Source organism: Microcebus murinus, chromosome 10, assembly GCF_040939455.1.
Source record: "Microcebus murinus isolate Inina chromosome 10, M.murinus_Inina_mat1.0, whole genome shotgun sequence".
NCBI classification, from domain to species: Eukaryota; Metazoa; Chordata; class Mammalia; order Primates; family Cheirogaleidae; genus Microcebus; species Microcebus murinus.
In genome coordinates this window covers 11,984,332-12,003,814 of record NC_134113.1, presented here as the reverse complement: position 1 = coordinate 12,003,814, position 19,483 = coordinate 11,984,332, and the positions used below count along the sequence as shown (strand labels likewise).

General features: G+C 34.4%; 1 protein-coding gene across 39 annotated transcripts in view; it reads right to left on the bottom strand.

The window, feature by feature from the left end:
- RBFOX2 (RNA binding fox-1 homolog 2) overlaps positions 1-19,483 on the bottom strand; it is a 281,289-nt gene that overhangs the window by 32,959 nt on the left and 228,847 nt on the right. For 17 of the 39 annotated variants that reach the window (XM_076007020.1, XM_076007019.1, XM_012787062.2 and 14 more), the window contains 2 exons: positions 12,717-12,860; positions 7,428-7,481 (listed from right to left, as the gene is read on the bottom strand). In XM_076007020.1, the coding sequence (XP_075863135.1) occupies positions 7,428-7,481; positions 12,717-12,860 (198 nt within the window). Of the gene's footprint in view, positions 1-7,427; positions 7,482-12,716; positions 12,864-19,483 lie in introns of all 39 variants that reach the window. The other 22 variants (XM_076007018.1, XM_012787061.2, XM_012787059.2 and 19 more) reach the window with 3 other exon arrangements.

Here is a 19,483-nt window from a genome sequence, read left to right as displayed (position 1 = left end):
ATGGAGATTATCCTGGATTATCCTGTTGGGCCCAATCTAATGCAGTGGCCCACAGTGGCCACTGTACTGTGCTTTTAAGTGAAAAGCAGAAGCAGGAGAGTCAGAATGAGAGTAAAGCAGCCTGAGAAAGACTTGACCAGCTACTGCTGGCTTTGAAAACTGAAGGCAGCTACAGTCCAAGGAGTGTGGGCAGTCTCTAGAAGCTAGAAAAGGCAAGGAAAGAGTTATCCCTCAGTGCCTCCTGAAGGAACATAACACCTTGATTTTAATTCCATGAGACCCATTTCAGACTTCTGATCTCCACAATTGTAAGATAATAAATACATGGTTTTAAGCCACCAAATTTGTGGTAATCTGTTCAGAAGCAATAGGAAATTAATTTATAACTCTCCTAACTAACGTCTGAGATTAAGAAAGTGAGAGGCATAACCACCATTTTAAAAGTATTGTTCTTAAGTACTTAAGTTCTTAAGTTCTCTCATGTTGAAACTTTAACAGGTGATTTTCCATCAACCCAAACTTCATGTTTCCTTATCTATTACCTTTATAATTCAGTTTCAATAATATTAACTCAAAGCTTAAAAAATTGGTTAATGCACTATTTCTTCAATAGACTTTAGCATTTTAGAAAAGGTACCAGTCCTAGAATTGAAGGGGCTTAATGGAAAAAAGAAAAAAAAAAAAAAGTGCCAAAAACTGTGCTAAGGATATTCAGAGATTATCCAGGCTTAAAAGTTACCAGTAGGAAAGTCAGCTTACATGAAATCATGTTTTAATGTCCCTTCATTCTTAGAAATCTAATGATATTAAGTTTGGTCATTCTGATCTCCTGCTTTGAAAAACAAAATTAATAAAATTATGTATAAATCTAACACATGTTCCTTAGAACAGCTTCAAAACAAGTATATAATGTATCAAACACTGAAACATAATAACCAGTCTGTACTGGTATTATATATAACAAATACATTATATAATCTATAAAAAGTAGATTTCACAGATTTAATCTCAAAGTCTTAAAAAGAGGAAATATTTCAGGTATGACGAATGGAGAATTTTTGTTACCTAAATTCTTATTAATAGAAACAGATAAACAAAAAGTAGACTTTTTTTTTTGATTTATTATTATTGTTTTTTTAAACTCAACCAAGTTGCCCACCCCTTTTAAGGGCAAAAGATACATTTCCCCAAATATGCCCAAGCTCAACACTTAATACCACTCAAGGAAATTTCTTTCTTTATTTTTTTAAGACAGGATCTTGCTCTATTGCCTGGGCTAGAGTACACTGGCATCATCACAGCTCACAGCAACTTCAAACTACTGGGCTCAAGCAATCCTCCTGCCTCAGCCTCACAGGTAGCTGGGACTACAGGCAAAAAACACCACGCCAAGGTAATTTTTCCATTTTGTTTTTTGTACAGATGCGGTTTTGCTATGTTGCTCAAGCTGGTCTCAAACTCCTGGCCTCAAGCAATCCTCCTGTTTCAGCCTCCCAAAGTGCTAGGATTATACTTGTGGGCCACCATACCTGCCCACTTTTATTTTTAATTAAAAAACATGATATGACACATTTATCTACACCAGCAATACAGACAGAAATATAATGCAAGCTGCATATAAAAATCTCAAATTTTCTAATAATTACATTTAAAAAAGTAGAAACAGGTGAAATTAATTTTAACTATGTATTTTATTTAACCCAATATATACAACATATTATAATTTTGATATGGCATCAATATCAAAACATTATTAGTAAGATACTTAACATTCTTTTTTGCTAAGTCTGGAATATGGTGTATATTTTACACTTACAGTACATCTTAGGTTAGATTCTCCACATGTCAAGTGCTAAATGTGGCCACTGTACTGAACAATGCAGGTCTCTATGCTTTACATTCCTATTTAAGGGTCTCAGTCCCCAAAGTCCTCCTATGTTAATAATTTAAACATACCATTAGTGACTTACCAGTAAGCTATCTTAGCTGACTTTTGGAAATCAAAAAATGGTATGTTTATTAGGTATATGGTTGTAGTTAAAACTTCTACAACATGTGACAGTGATTTCTTTACCTGCCCTGACATCCACTTATACTCAAGGACATACAGGAGCCAAGTAACTATCACCTTTTTAGTCTGGCCTCAGACTGCGATAAATAACAAGCAATAGGATGAGTACTGTAAGAATATTTTTTAATTTGTATAATCTTTGAATTTTTCCATCTCAGAAGAATGAGAAAGAAAATTTACCATGTAACTTTTAAGGGAGAAATCAAAAGCAGACGGATCTCCTGGGTATGGCCAGAACACAGAAATTAAAAAACAAATAAAAGAAAAATAAAACCAAAACCCATAAAATGGCAACAAAAGAAAAATAAACTAAACCCTTTGGAAATACACGCACTGTTAATTCAATTTTAAGTATAATAAAAACCATTTCATTTCAGTATTACCTATCAAGTTTTACTGAAATCACAAATGCCTACTTAGTGTGACTTCAAAAAAAGTATTTTGACCATATTTGGAAATAAATAATTTCCCTTTGCATGAAATTAAAAGCCAGGGTAAGAGGCAAGAAATTATAGCACGTTACTTTTGTCTGAGGAATAGGAATAGAGATTTTATTTTTATCTTTCCTAACTTCCACCTAAAGCCAGATCCCCATTATTCCAGAAATCCACCTGAGAAAAGTAATGAGAACACATTAATTAAAAACAAATTATGATATCCCAATTATCCTAATTTGATTATATGACTGTATCAAATTATCACATGTACTCCCCAAATATGTGCATCTAATATGTATCAAAAACAAAACAAAGACCAAAAAAAAAATCACTAGAAATCTCAATAATTGTTACTGTGCTCTACCATATAGTCCTTTAGTGGACTTAATAATTGGCACTGTCTAAAGAGATGAATAGCTTCTACATATTTAGTATTTATAACACATGCTCCTTTAAGGGACAGCTATATCAAAAGAACTTTGACAAAACTCTATAAAAATATAAATGTTAGGCCAGGCATGGTGGCTCACACCTGTAATCCTAGCACTCTGGGAGGCTGAGGTGGGAGGATTGCTCAAGGTTGGGAGTTCAAGACCAGCCTAAGCAAGAGTGAGATCCTGTCTCTACTAAAAATAGAAAGAAATTAGCCACAAAACTAAAAATATATAGAAAAAATTAGCCAGGCATGGCAGTGCATGCCTGTAGTCCCGGCTACTTAGGAGGCTGAGGCAGGAGGATTCAGGCCTGAAGAAGGCTCAGACCTGAGCCCAGGAGTTTGAGGTTGCTGTGAGCTAGGCTGATGCCATGGTACTCTAGCCCGGGCAACAGAGTGAGACTCTGACTCAAAAAAAAAAAAAACCAATAAATAAATAAAATAAATGTTAGAATCTGTGTATTCTTTTATAAAAAGAATGTGATAATTATCACAAAAATTGTTATGGGTGATAGTGAGCAGGATGGTAGAAAGTCTGAATTTCAATAATGGAATAAACTTTTGAAAAACAACGAGTTCTTAGTCATTAAACATCTCTAGCTGAGAATGCAAGATCAAGAATACTGGGTGTTGAACCAGGTGACCATCATTTCAGGTTCTAAGATTCTGTGTGAGAAAAATGACTAGAAGGATACACAAGAATATCAATAGTGAATATTCTCTTTAATTACTAGGTGTGCTTTTTTCCTTTCTACTTTTCATTGAGTACCATGTTTCCTTTTGAGAGGGTATTTTTAAAGTTGTTACTCAAAGGATCTATTATATAAGAAGAACAACATCACTGATTGTTCAAATTGGGACACTCTGAGAGAGAAAAGGGATATTATTAATAATTATGCTAAGATAACAGGAATAAATTGGGGCTATCCTGGATAAACCAGGACATATGGCCACTCTACCTAGGCATTATCTTATTTGTGTTAAAAATCTGTTATTACTTGTGAAATTTAGAGAATTAATAAAGCTATATATACTCATATTATTAATTTTCTAGATTCTATTTGAATAAAGTTGTTAATTTTTTGGCAGGGATACCATTCTCCATCATATGTCCTAATTGTACATTTTCAAAAGTCTAGTGTTTGTTTCAATTACTCAGAGAATTGGATACAGCTGACTCTGTTTTTACATGAGTTTTACATGGAGAGTAAAGACAAAAAACATCACATAAAATAATATCAATACATATGTATGCATGTATATGATATATATTCCTTCTATAATCTAGGTAAGCCAAATTTAGAAATTCTAAGGTCAAAGAATGAGAAAGGAAATAGTTAATAACAAAAAAACCAACTACTTTGTGGAGCACAGCATTTCTACTCTACAAGCAAGCTGGAAAAGGTAGAATATTGGCAAGCAGGAGGGAATGGGCATCACAGTGTAAGACTGTTTACTTATGTTTTCTTTTTTCTTTTTTTTTTTTTTTTTGAGACAGAGTCTCGCTTTGTTGTCCAGGCTAGAGTGAGTGCCGTGGCGTCAGCCTAGCTCACAGCAACCTCAAACTCCTGGGCTCGAGTGATCCTTCTGCCTCAGCCTCCCAAGTAGCTGGGACTACAGGCATGCGCCACCATGCCCGGCTAATTTTTTATATATATATATATATCAGTTGGCCAATTAATTTCTTTCTATTTATAGTAGAGACGGGGTCTCGCTTTTGCTCAGGCTGGTTTCGAACTCCTGACCTTGAGCAATCTGCCCGCCTCGGCCTCCCAAGAGCTAGGATTACAGGCGTGAGCCACCGCGCCCGGCCTACTTATGTTTTCAAATGGGTATATCCTAGAATCCCTGGACCAATAGTCTCATTATAAAAAATATGACTGGGTGAAGAGTTGCTTTTTGTTTTAGAACAATTTGATTAAATACTGTTTTCATGTAAGTATTACATATATCAGAATTACTTTCTGACTAGTTTTTCTGCAACTGCTTCAAAAAAATTCAATAAAAGCTAATTTCTATACAGAAAAGCACTCTGTTTAAAAGTCAGAGCAACTCTTAATAGGACCACATAAAGTCTTCTTTTCTCTGCCTCTTTTCAAAACATGTTGAAATTTTATAGTTAACCCCAAACGTATAAAAAAAATGAGAAACTAAACTTAATTCACAAAGAGAAAAGCACTCATTAATTTATCTTTGGTGGATCCCAGAAGAGGCATCTATGAATCTGATTCCAAAATAAATCTCTATTAGGAGCCTCACAGCAGTTCCAGGGGAACCCATTCCAGGAAAGAACTTTAGATAACAGTTTAAGAAGGTCAGAGGACAAAAACAAGGGTTTTTTTTTTGTTGTTTTTTAATCAGTCTTTGAAGGCAGATCCAGGGCAATTCTGAATTCTGTGCTTTATTTTAAAAACATTTACCAAAAAAAAAAAAAAGAAAAAAAAAAAACATTTACCAATTAGTACATCATCTGTGTACCTCTTCAGCAGCCCAAAGAAAAATGGGGCAGTGAGGACACAGCATCAAGCTAAGAGAAGCAGCATATGCTTTTAGATTCCTCAAAGAGAAAACGGAAGGCTTATGTCATTATTTTAAAATGAAAATTACATGGGACAAGTAATTGGCTCAGGTAAATTTTTAAAATTTGGTAGTAAGCAAATCCTTAAAGCCAATGAAAGAAGCCTTAAGAAAGATCAATTTCCTTTGCTTCATAATAATTCAATCAAATTATTTTCTTGGTAAGGAGCAAGTCCTCAATGCCTGATGAAAGTATGCTGGGCTTCTAGTTGTTAGAATCTAGTTAAGAACCATTTAAGTGTATACACTTAAAACCAAAAATATTTAAACTATTACTTTAGATAAACAGTGAGGTCAATAATCTTCATGTATTTATTTTACATTGATTTGCTTCCCATCTATAAACCACTGTCATTTCCCCACCTTGCAGCTAAAAAGATCACAAAAATTAAATGCAAACTATACAACAAAGGATTAGACATTCATTGTGAGGAAACTACAAGCAAATAGTTTTACTGGTTGCAGTTTAAACAGACTTCATTTAAAAAAATACTTACCAAGTGCTGGAGAAAGTTCTGTATAGGCATATTAATCTTTTTTGTTTTAACTGAAAACTGGAAACTTAGAGTATAATTACCTCTTTAATAATTAACAAATAATTGTTATAGTCAGAATTAAACACTTTTAGTGTTATACATTCTATAAAGGAAGGGAATAATAAGGAGCATTGGAACAGTGCATACATTTCTTTGAGTACAGGTGGGGGCAGGAAGTATAATATACGACTGTGTATACATTTGTTATCAATTCGCAAAGTATGGTAAATTTGGAGTATGAAACTGAAGAGATGTAAAACTTAACTCATTTATTGGCTTTATTTTCCTTTTCCTCAAATTACATTCTTAGGAGATTTAATCATAGCCGAGAACAATTAAATATTTTCAAAGTTCAGCAGAGGTGACCAAATGAAAATTAATTTAAAAGTTGCTCTAACCTAAAAAATGAAAGTAGCATTGAATGTAGCAATAGCAAGGTAAATATTTGCAGCCTTGGTCATGGCTACTTGTTTCAGGGGGGTGCATATTTCATTTGTTGAGCACAAGAAAACTTTCAAATAAAACTTCCCAAAATTCAAATACTTTTTCACAACACTGTTTTAATACTTTGTTCCTAACATTACTTTGTTCCTAAAAACATTGCCACTTTTTAAAACACATATGAATTCTACATCATACATACAGATTGGGAACTTAGAATAGTAAATTAATAAGGAAAATGAATTTTAATTAAAAGTTTCTATGTTCTTACATAGAACACATTTAGAAGAGAATATATACATAAATGTACACACTGTTACTACTTTCATTCTTATGCAAAAAGACCTAACTCACTATATTTGTAATTTAATTGATTCTACATCCTAAAGATTGCCTATCTTTGTATAACTTAAAGGAGGTGAATTCCTGAGTCACTATCCACGGTGTTTAAGCCTTGTCAAAATTTATTCAAAGTAGCTATCAAGTCAACTGAATAACTGAAACATTAAATTTGTTCTAAATATGCCACTTTGAAGTTGGATTTTTAGAAGCTGAATTGTTCTGATAGAATTCAGAATGGAATTCTCATAGAATTTCACTTTTTTCAGTCTTCCCTCTCTTCCTTTAAAATACAAAAGCTTAGGCCAATCTAAGGCTGTTAAAGAACCATCATCTCCTACGTCCTGTATTCCTTAATTGCAACTCTCTCCTCTCAAACTTCTCTACTTCTTGCCCCATCACCCTCCCAATATAATTACTAGAAAAAAGTTTGGCCATGTGGTAGCTTATTTTTAGAGATAATCTAACCCAAGGTGGATGCTTGGGATACTTTCAGGCAGGCTTGACGAATACCTTATGTTTTCCAAATACTTATTATTTAAAACAAAACTCAAAAAGAAATCAAGCACACTTGATATTGAAATGGAGCTTACCTTAGAGCCACGTTCATTAAAGATTATTTCTACATCTAGGATTTTGCCAAACTGCTGCAGAGATAAAAATAAAAACATTTATTTATGATCAGCTTTTCATCCACACACTTCACTCACTTCTGAAAAAGGAATAGTTTTTAACTTCTGTGTTTCTATTTGTTGGTAAGTCCCAATACCAGTTTCTGATTTTTCCTGATCACCATGCTGAAAGTTTTCTTTTTCACTCCTTTCTTAATACACTCACTCATGTATTATCTACCTTTATGTATGGAAGGCTGTTGTCCAAAGATATTCAGTGTTAACCCACTATATATATACTTCTTTTAACATGGACAAGAACTGAGAATTTTCCTAACTACATCTCTAATTCTTTTTTTTTTTTTTGAGACACAGTCTCACTTTGTTGCCCAGGCTAGAGTGAGTGCCATGGCGTCAGCCTCGCTCACAGCAACCTCAAACTCCTGGGCTCAAGCAATCCTGCTGCCTCAGCCTCCCAAGTAGCTGGGACTACAGGCATGAGCCACCATGCCCGGCTAATTTTTTCCATATATATTAGTTGGCCAATTAATTTCTTTCTACTTATAGTAGAGACGGGGTCTTGCTCTTGCTTAGGCTGGTTTCGAACTCCTGACCTCGAGTGATCCGCCTGCCTCGGCCTCCCAGTGCTAGGATTATAGGCGTGAGCCACTGCGCCCGGCCTCTAATTCTTTTAAATGTCTCAGCTTTAAAAAGTAAATCCTACTAAGTAGAATGATACATTATCAAAGGCTGTACCCCTCATTTTTTAAATTTATACAAGTAAACCATACTCACTGTATAAAAATTAAAAAATATAAACAAAAAGGAAAAGGGAAAACAGAAAAAGATCATCTGCAATGCCAGCATTATAACATTATTTTAGTATACAGCCTTCCAGGCTTCCCCTCAGGCACACAGATGTAAGCACTAGACATCAGACACACTTCACATATTGCTTGTATTTTTTTTTAACTTAGCAACAGGTTATGAACAACTATCTAATTCAATAAATATATATGTTACCATTTCCATAGGTTACATGCTATTTCCTATTTAATATTTCTGTAACAAACATGATGAATATTTTAAATAACAACTCTCTTTGGTAATTATTTAAATATTTTAACACTTGGAAAAGCAAACAAAGCTAAAGACACAAAACCTGAACTCCATTGTTAGGTAGCTAAATAGCTGACTAGGGGTTACACAAAATATAATAATTGTTTGGAAGGGGAGGGATATATTTAATATAAGGAGATAAAACTGTTTTAATCAATATTTGGGTGAAATGAACTGAAGGTATATGCTCTAAATTTCCAGATATCTTTTTGGCTCATACTTCCTTCTGCATACTGAACTCATACCCAATATTCTATTTCACTTGGATTTCAAACCAGACTTTGAGAAATGTGAAAAAAACTGAAAAATGAAAAGAGAAAAACAGAAATCATGTTTTCCCATTGGACGGAATCATCACTATCTTTATCAAAACGTGTTAAAAATGCAAATTTTCCAGAGTAAGACATCTGAGTTTGATTCCAGTTTCATCATTTAATAGAAAATTAAAAAAAGAAAAATCAAGGAAATAAGAAAATGTCTTACTTTTAGACAGAAGGATATTTTATTTATTATGCCTACCCTATAAAACTAAGATTTGCATGGTGCTCTAGAGTGTGTTTCATTTATATTTTCTAATGCATTCTTAGAACATCCTTCTGAAGTAAGGACTACCTTCCTTTTTTATAGCTAAAGAAAATGAGGCTGAAAAAGTGATCTGTTAAGTTTACAAAGCTAATAAAATGAAGCATGGAATTCCTGCTCTTCACCAATGCTACTGTCCTTCTAAGTGACAGATATTAACGATATGGAAGATAATAAAGCAACTAAGTATCCTGCAAGGAAAAAATTACTTCTTTTACACTTTATGCTTCATAGGATGAGAATAATATCCAGTTATTAACTATGAAATGTCTGATTTCCCAAGTACTAAGTTTGACAGTTGACATCTCTGACATTTCACTTTGACATTTCTTGTTTTATGTTTATTGTGAAGGTACGTCCTCAGTCTTTCAAACACGGAATTTGGCTTGTGATTATCTTTCAAATTTTTTTAGAGCAATTTTTGTGAAACCATGGATAAATAAAAAATTTGTGTTATTTTCGAATATGAGTTCCGTCATGGAAGCAATGCAGCGTAGACAGCTCGAAATATCAACAAACTATTTGGGAAAGATTTGGCTAATGAACACACAGTATGTCGATGGTTTTGGAAATTCCATTCTGTTGATTTTAATCCTGAAAATGAGCCACATGGGTAACCTGAGACTACGGTAGATAATGATGAGCTGAAAGCTGTAGTGGAAGCGAATCCATTTCAACCTATGTGTGAATTAGCAGCAAGGTTTGACGTTATTATTCCAACATTATCAGACCATTTGAAACAAATTGGCAAGGTAAAGAAGCTGGATAGATGGGTTCCACATGAAATGAGTGTCAGAAATCATCTCAAAGCTTGCCTTTCTTTGCTGTCACAACATAAAGGTGAACCATTTGTATACTGTATTGTTATATGAGATAAAAATGATTCTTTTTGACAACTGCAAGCATTCGGCAAAACAGTTGGATAAAGATGAAGTACTGAAACAGTCCAAAACTGAATACTCATTCAAAAAAGCTAATGGTATGTGTTTGGTGTTCCAGCACTGGTATTATCCACTACAGCTTCATGAAACCTGGTCAGTTGATTATAGCAGATGTCTATGTAACCAACTGGATGCAATGATGAAGATGCATGAGATTAATCAGATGAGACTGGTCAACAGAGATAGGCCAGTCCTCTTACAAGACAATGCTCAACCACATGTTGTACAAACAATGCTGCTCAGACTATAGAAGCTGGACTTGGAAACTCTCTGTCATCCACAATATTCACCAGACCTTGCACCAACTGACTACCACTTTTTTCAGGCTTTGGACTACTTCTTGCAAGGAAAAATATTAAATTCTCAACAAGCTGTAGAAAATACCTTTGGCAATTTCATCACCACTCGTTTTCTAGGCTTTTTACTGCTGGCGTAAACAAGCTACCATTAAGGTGGTAAAAACTGTGCCAATGGTTTAGGCCATACATACTTTGATTAATTGTACTGCCTCTTGATTGATATATAATAAACTACACTTTTGATTCAAAATTTGACATTTCATTATTTAATGATCTAATACATTTTAAGAAATCACTAACTGGGCCGGGCACGGTGGTTCACGCCTGTAATCCTAGCACTCTGGTAGGCCAACGCGGGAAAATCGCTCAAGGTCAGGAGTTCGAAACCAGCCTGAGCAAAAGCGAGACCGTTTTTACTAAAAATTAGAAAGAAATTAATTGGCCTACTAAAAATATATAGAAAAAATTAGCTGGGCATGGTGGCGCATGCCTGTAGTCCCAGCTACTTGGGAGGCTGAGGCAGAAGGACGCTTGGGCCCAGGAGCTTGAGATTGCTGTGAGCTAAGCTGATGCCATGGCACTCACTGGGCAACAAAGTAAGACTCTGTCTCAAAAAAAAAAAAAAAGAAAAAGAAATCACTAACTGGCCTACATAGATCTTCAATTGATACTATTTTTTGGACTCAAGAGAAAACACACCTCTGACAGATTAGAATGTACTCCATTCTCTAGACCTCTGAAGACTAAGATTCTATATTATATAATAGTTCTGCCAGTTCAGCAGAGAACCTATAACTCAAGATCCCAGGAAGTTTCTTCTATGTAACGTAAGTCCTTTATGCTGCCTTTTATATTTTCTGTTGCTCTCTTTTCCGTAGAGATGGAGAACAGATGGTTATCATTTTCTAGAAGCTCTTCAAGTACTTCAAGAACATCATTAAACCTCAGCTCTGGCCTTCTTTTCAGTTGTGGAAAATGGTTCCTGGTAGTCAGCTCTAATGACAGAGCTTTGCTCCAGTGTCTTGTCACATGAAGTAGCCACAACCAAGACTTAAAGAAGGGCATTTGCTTTTCTAACAAAGCATCAGGCAACTATCCTAATGGAATTTAAAAAATATTTATTATCTCTCGGCCAAGTTAAGAGTTTGGTCAAATTCAAACAAGTAATAATGTAGGCTCAGAAAACATTAAGACTCCAAGCAGCAATTTACTTCTCAACAACTTAAATCTTTGCTATTATACTTTTTTCATGAAGGTGATTTCAGGAGGAAGTAAATAGCTGAAAGAACACATCAAAGATAGCAAACCATCCTCTACACTTGATTTTAGATATTGATCTTGACATCTGAGTATAAGCAAGAAAGTAAAAAACAAAACATTGAGGTACTATCTGCTTCACAGATATAGTTTCATTAAATTCATAAGACTCTGAAAGGTAGGGATTACTATCCTTGTTTTTATAATAGATATGATTCTGATATTCAAGCTCGAAAAAGACACATGAATTTCCCAAGTTTACACCCAAATAGAATTTGAACACAGGCTCATTGATACCCAAATCCATACTCTTTCTACTTTAATGAGCCACTTCTAAACTTGTATTCTCTGCATTGTTTCTTCCTAGACATTGCAAAGGCTGAGTACAGAGTGGCAATAGTGCATTCCTACACCTAGTTCCTTTGGCTCCTGCAATTGAGGGGGATAAGATAAGGTAATATTGTACTGGGCTTATATGAAAGGCAATGAAAGAACTAAGAAGGTAACAGTATGAATAAGCAGTAGTCCCAAACTTATTTGTGCATTAGAACACGTGAATCTTGTAAAAATGCCTAAGCCCAAGTCCTGCAGTAGACCAATTAAATCACAACCTTTGGATGTGGGCCCCAGGCATTAATATTTTTTAAGCTTCCCAGATGATTTCCAATATGCAGAAAGTGAATCACTGCTCTAAAAGAATGGTTGCTCTTTTAGGTGAAACTACACATATTATTGATATGTTTACTACATTTGGTGGGTGAGCAGAGTGACCATCTCATCTTGGTGGTCTTACCACTGAAAATATCAAGGAACAATAAACACCTCAGTCCCTGCAAACTGGGTCATACGATCACCTTATGTGTGTGACAACTTGCAAAGGCATGCCTAGAGTAGACTACGTGATAGAAAAAGGTTTCTAAAGACTGATGAAAATACTGATTTACCTCAGGATATTTCTCAATTTATTCAATTTATTTGTACCTTAATCCTAAAGCAATAATTACTAACAACACATTTGGTGGATCAAATTCTATTTTAACTGTAAAATCCATAAAAAGACTTCAGACACTTACCCCAAACATCTGCCGGAGGTCAGGGTCCCGGAAGCGGAAAGGAATATTAGAGACATGCAGCCGTTTCGGGGTAGATTTACTCTCTGAATTTTCACTACTTTGTGTCTGTGACTGCTGGCCATCTGTCTGTGCTCCACCTTCTGTCTGCTAAACAAAGAAATAAAACAACACTTGAAAAATAAACACAATTACTTCACAAGAATTATGTAAAATGTTTAAAGTCCTCTCCCACTGAATCATTCCTAAACAGGGTCGGTACCTTTAAGCAAAAATTATAGCTGTCCCTTCAAAGAAAAAAAAAAGAAAAAAAGAAAAAAAATCCAAAGATGTTACCTATGTTCCAAATGCTATAACCTACAAAAAAAATTTTGGTCTTTTGAGTATTTATAGTACATTAGCAAAATGGGAGATAATGGACAGAGAAACACTAAGTGACTTGCTTAAGAGCACATGGAGCTATTATAACTGAAGATGTAAAAATAGTACCTTTATTCTTAGATTCTTAGTAGAGCTTTCTATTTTTGAGATCTTTCTATTTTGAAAATAGAGAGTCTGTTGTACTTAGTTGTGGAGGTCACTATATTTTTTGGTCTATTATCTCAGGCTCTCTCAAGGAAATAAGGGGATATTTTTATATTTCATTCCCTCAATTAGTTCTAGAGTTTATTACTACCAGTTTGCCAAAGTATTATTATAATGATATTATTTATGAAGAAAAGAAATCTAGTGACAATGATCAATTTGCCTGAAAACTGAAGAAACTTCTCACTCTGAAACAAATTTGTACTCTCCTCCCTAATTTATGCAATTCCAGTTAACATTATCATAGGGGAACCCATCCTTCTGCAGCCCAGAGCAAAGTGCATTTAGAGAATCTAACTGGCAATTTAAGAACCTTACATTTTTACTATTCTCTATGAAGTACATCCCAAACAGGATGGCTTGCTGAACTAATTAAACCAACATACTTTTAAAACAGAAGTGGAACTTGCTGTTCTTACTCTCTCAATCAAGACAGAAATGAGTTCATAACAGATATGAATCCCCTACTCTTTGACCCAATGTTCAGGCTAAAAGAAGCTATGAATCAGAGATACTTCTGGCTCAGACATGTTAGCAACCATCTTGAAATGAAGTTTGAAACTTTAAAATATAAAGGATAATCAGGAATAAACTCCAAATGAATACTAGCTTTTCAAGTGTCAATCTAATCGATGGCAGCTTTTTATCTCATTCCATTCAGCCCTTGCAGATGGCTTAAATGTGCCATGATTCATGCGATATAAAAATAGCAGAAAAGGGAAGAACTACAAAGCAATGTTCTGCGAAAGTGTAAGGTTTTCAATCATCAATTTGGGCATAATGCAGACTAAACAAAACAAATTCCATTCAAAGATGAAACTCACTAAGTCACTAAAACAGCATCATGGACACCAACATGCAGTCAAAGCAATAAGCATCAATTACAACTAATGCTCATTCAAGCACCTTCAAACTTGGCTCATACATCTCACAGCTGGATCACATAAAACTCTCTCTTCAACCAAACTTTAAAACCACCAGATATGTGAGATGATGGTGTACCCCTCTGAGGAAAGTTAAAAAAATTGATTCTACATGTGCCAAACCACAGTTTTATATATATATGTAGTGCATGTATCCTGTCATAGTGTATGTGAAGTGGGAAGATTAATGAAAATTAATGATTACTTTAAAGTATGTTGCCCAAGGTACTTATCTGTTGCTCTTGATATTTCTTTGCTGCCCTGAAGACTTAATTTAAGGTCAGAAGCCATACTGGTTAATTTTCCAGTATGTGGTGAACACTCATTTTTTTTAAAGTATGAAATCTTTAATTCTAGGGATATCTGCCAAGTGGAAAAAATGAACTATCATTTCCAAAATTCTCAAGCCTTCTGATCTAATGTAATTTTTAAACTGAAGTTTAACATACATAGATAAAAATCACATCAGATCAGAACCTGGGCTGGATTAAAAAAATGCACAAATCATACGCAAAGAGCTGAATGAATTTTCACAAAGAAAGTATACGCACGCAACCATCAAATTAGATCAAGAAACAGGATTCCAGGGACACTCTAGGGGCCCACTCCAGTCACTGTTCCCCTACCAAAAGGTCACCACTATCCTAACTTCCAACTCCATAGATTAGTTTTACCATTTTAAAACGTAATTTAAAAAAAAAGGAATCATAGAGTATGTACTTTTTCTGTATTTGGCATCTTTCCCACATTATATTTATGTAACCCACACATACTGTTATAATTTACCCATTCTTATTCCATTGTATAAATACAGAATTTATTTGAACTGGTTCCAGTTTGGGATATTAAGAACGCTCAAGCAAGTATTTCTGTTGGGTATATATCTATGTCTATATTTCTATCTCTATATATCTATATCTATCTAGGAGCAGATTTGCTAGGTCAAGGTTATGTGTATATTCGGCCTTAATAATACTGCCAGTTCTCCAAAGTGGCTGTACTAACTTATACTCCCATCAACTGTGTAAGAGTTGTAGCTATCTGTAAGTATTGTTGTTTTCATTTTAACTATTCTGGTTAGTAGCATCCTATTGTGGCTTTAATTTGTATTTTCCTAATGATTAATAAAATTTATCACCTTTTCATGGGATCACTGAACATTTTGATAACTTCTGTGAAATTTCTGCAAATCTTTTGCCCATTCTCTATGAGGTTGACTGGTTTTTGCTTATGATTTGTAGTTCCTTATAAATTTTGGATATGAGTCCTTTGATAGATGTATTACAATTACTTTTTCATGGTCTGTATTCCAGCTCTCAGATTTTTAACACAAATATTTTATCTTGCTGGTGTCACCACCTGAAACTGCTCTACGACCAAAATGACTAATTCAAACACCTACTTTTTAAACAGACAATATTATTTTTTTCAGTTTGTATACTCAAAAATCCCCACCACAACAATTATTTGACTTCACTGGACCCAACAAACATTGACTCTCCACTTCCCTATCTCTAAGCCCTCATCTATAGGTCTTTACTTCCCTCTCACCTTAGGACTCTCATCTGATGGAGCAAGAGTCTCCTCAGTAAGAGATGGGGAAGGCTACACTAGAGGTGACATGGTTGGTCAGGCTATGAAGGGAAACAGAAAGGAGAGAAAGAAAACCTGCAAAGGCACACTGACATTTAATTGGGAAAAAAGCCAGATAATTGCTAAACTGATACTCAAAAGGGCTGAAAAGTGGTTTTCTGTATATAGTGGAAAATAGGAATAGGAAATATTGGTCATACTATGTTAATGTAATTAAATGAGATTGTATCTCTCACCTGGGATTTTCACTTTAAGTTTATCCCAATACAGACTACAAGTTGCTAAAATGTACAAATCAGAGAGAAATAAGTTTTTAGGCCTTATCTTCGTGAAAAGTAGACAGTTAAACTGTTCTAAGAAAAATCTCAGTTTGTAATGGCACTGGTTTGTGTTATTTTCTATTGTTAGCTGGTGAGCAACTTTGCTGACTGTATAAACAACCTCCCAAGGTTGTGTTTTTCCCTTTTGTGGTCATTCTCTGACCTAATGTATCCACTGGGCAGGAGATGAAACAGAAGATGCTGGAGTCTGTTTACTGACAGTTTACAGTGAGGACTGGCAGCAGTGCCGGCCTGATGCAATCATACAGCTAAAGCCTATACATCTATTCTTCCAACAACTCATCTTGAGAGTGTGGTCGAGCTATCTGTCAACACTGCACGGGGAGCCTGGTGCCGTTTACATTTAATAGCAAATCGGATTTTTAAGCTCAAACCCTCATGCTAGAAATGAGGACTAAAAGTGTTTTTGGGTTTTTTTTAATGACTTCAAACTTCTAAGATTCTTATATTCAACAACTGGGAAATAGATTCATTTTTCTGACTCTTTCCCCTATGAAACAATGGAAACATTTAACTATTTATACACTGTGGACAATGTTTTGTCATGGTCTGAAAGGGAGCTCTGGATGACAAAGATAAAGTATGACTTTTCAAATCTCTTTCCTTAGTCTGAAAACATAATCTGAGATACTAAGGAAACTCTTGATGAATTCAAGAATAATATTTTGATTTATGGATTATCCATTTTCTTCAATATTTTTTTTTCTTTTTCCCCCGCAGATGTCTTCATTTCATATTTTCACCTCTATGAGGCTAAAGGAAATAGGAAATTCAATTTAGCACAGTAAATCTTTTGAGAATCTGATCCATGTCTGAAAACATCTATTTAACCATCCCATTTTAATGATAGTTTGGCTGGGTATGGAATTCTAGCTTGGGGAAAAAAAAAACTTTCAGAATTTTGAAGGCAACTCACAAGTATCTTCTAGCTTTTAGTCTTGCTGCTGAGAAATCTGAAGACATGATTTCTACCTCCTCGTATGAGACTTTTTCTCTTGGTTTGTAGGTTTATCCAAATATGTCCAGTGTTCTACAATAGTACCTATAGTGATATATCTTAGAGTGGGCTTATTTTATTTTCATCTATTTTGCTGAGAATTCTGTGGTCTCTTTCAAGTAGAAAATTAATGTACTTCAAGTCCTGGGCAGTTTTCTTGAATTATTTTGGTGATGATTCCCACCCTACACATTTTATCTTTCTGGAACTTGCATTATTAGATATCTTCTGACTAGTCCTCAGTTTTCTTCTCTCTTCTCTTGTATTTTCCATCTCTCTGCCTTTTGGCTCTATTTTCTTGGATATAGGCCCTTAATCTCATATTTGAAACATCTGGGGACAAATGTGTATCAGAATTCAGAATTTTTAGAATTTTAGGGATATAATCCAAAATGTAATATCCCCATCCCGCCCCAAGATACCTGGAGCAATGATATTTCTTTAGTAAAACCTATAAAAACTATAAAAAGGTTGGCTTTGTTGCCAATTTATGAAAAAATCATGATTCTCAGAACTTTTTGGATTTTGGAATTGTGGGGGCAATTTCATTTTCGGGCTCACCAATGAAGTTTTTCATTTTGTTGCCATGTTTTTAATTTAAAGGGGTCATTTTCCTTTTCTGAAACTCAACACCCTTCTCTAAAAACCTATCATTTCATTATTAAGTGGATACAGTATCTTTTCTTATCTCTCTGAGGATATAAATCATTATTTTGGTAGTTTCTTTGGGAAGTCTACTCCAACAAGGCTTCCTTTTTTCATTTTTGTTATCTATTTTTCCATGTTGTAGGCTTTCCTCAGGTATCTAGTAATCCTTGATTGTCTGTTCATGATTAAGAATTGAGGGGGCGCAGGTGGCTAGAAAACAAATTGGAAGTTCTCAGTGGGTGAGGTTGGGGGTTTGATGACCTGGTAATTCATTCTAGGTTGTTAAGTAAGCAATTTGTTCTTTAAGTTTTTCTTCTTGAGCAAATCCAGAGAAGAGTCTTCCAATTTTTTAACTGATGCCATCAGTTTCTGAAACTTTTGAAATTTCTGTGGTGTAAGCAAAAAAGCAAAAGTGACCTGGAACTAATAAGTACTTAATAACATGTTATGATAGTATATGTATGTATTTTAATCAAGGCAGCAAAACACAGCAACAAAGCCTATGCTTGTTTTAAGTTGATATGTATAAAACATTTTAGGAAACAAGTGCTTCCAAAATAACTTTTGTATTTCAAGTGAAGGAGAAACTGTATTACAGCCCCTTCTCAATGCATATATGAAAGGTTGAAATAGAATAAGCAGAAGAAATTGGAAATGAGACATGGTTATCATCTATGGCAAGTCTATAAATAGAAGGTTTTTTCCCCTCTCTCTATTCTTTAGAGCCTAGAACTCCTTCAGATATAAGTTGAGGATACTAAATATTTTGGGATAGGAGACATGACAACTAAAGACAATGTGGGACCCTGCATTGGATTCAGAACAGAAAATATAAACATACTGAAAAAAACTCATGAAATTTAAATAAGGTCTATATCTAATAGTGTTATACCAATACTTCTTATCGCCTGGTTTTAAAAATTGTACTATGGCTATGTAAGCTGTTGACATTAGGGGAAGCTGGGTGAAAAGTATCCAAGAACTTTACTAGTTTTGCAACTTTACTCTAAATTTAAAATTAAAAGTTTAAAAAAAGAAAAAAGTATTTTGGGATGTCAGATTCTAAATCCTTAAATATTAAAACACAAAGAACATTTAGTTGCTTTAATGATTATATACAGGTACAACTGTAAACAAATATTTATGTTTGTATTTAAAATATGGTTGGAAGTCTTATAGAAGTCAGAAATGGGATGAAAAGTACATTCACTTCAAATTATTGGCTTGGTGAAGGAAAAAATCATATTTAATCTGATATTACTATTATCCACTCCACAATTAGAAATAATTTAAGTTATAAATTTTATGATTTTATATAAGAAAAACCAGTTACATAAAGTTTCATCTCCTACAGCATTCTCTGTGGATCTCATGGTTTTAAGAACAAAAGTATAAATCATTCTTAGTTGGGCTCAATTTCTTTTGGATAGGGGGTCTAAATGAATTTCCTTCAAACGCTCAATAGGTATTTTCACAATGTTACAAAGTCAGTAACATTTAGTGCAAGGGACATGGTTCTGAACATGGCAGAATTCAAGACTAAATCTATCAAAAGATAGATATCTCTATTAATTGCTAAAAGTAGAGCTTCCATGTTAATTGCCATGCAATTCATATGGTTTTGAAATTAGGCAATCATTAACAAGTTTTCATTTGGAGAGATTCACACTGATTCAAAATTTG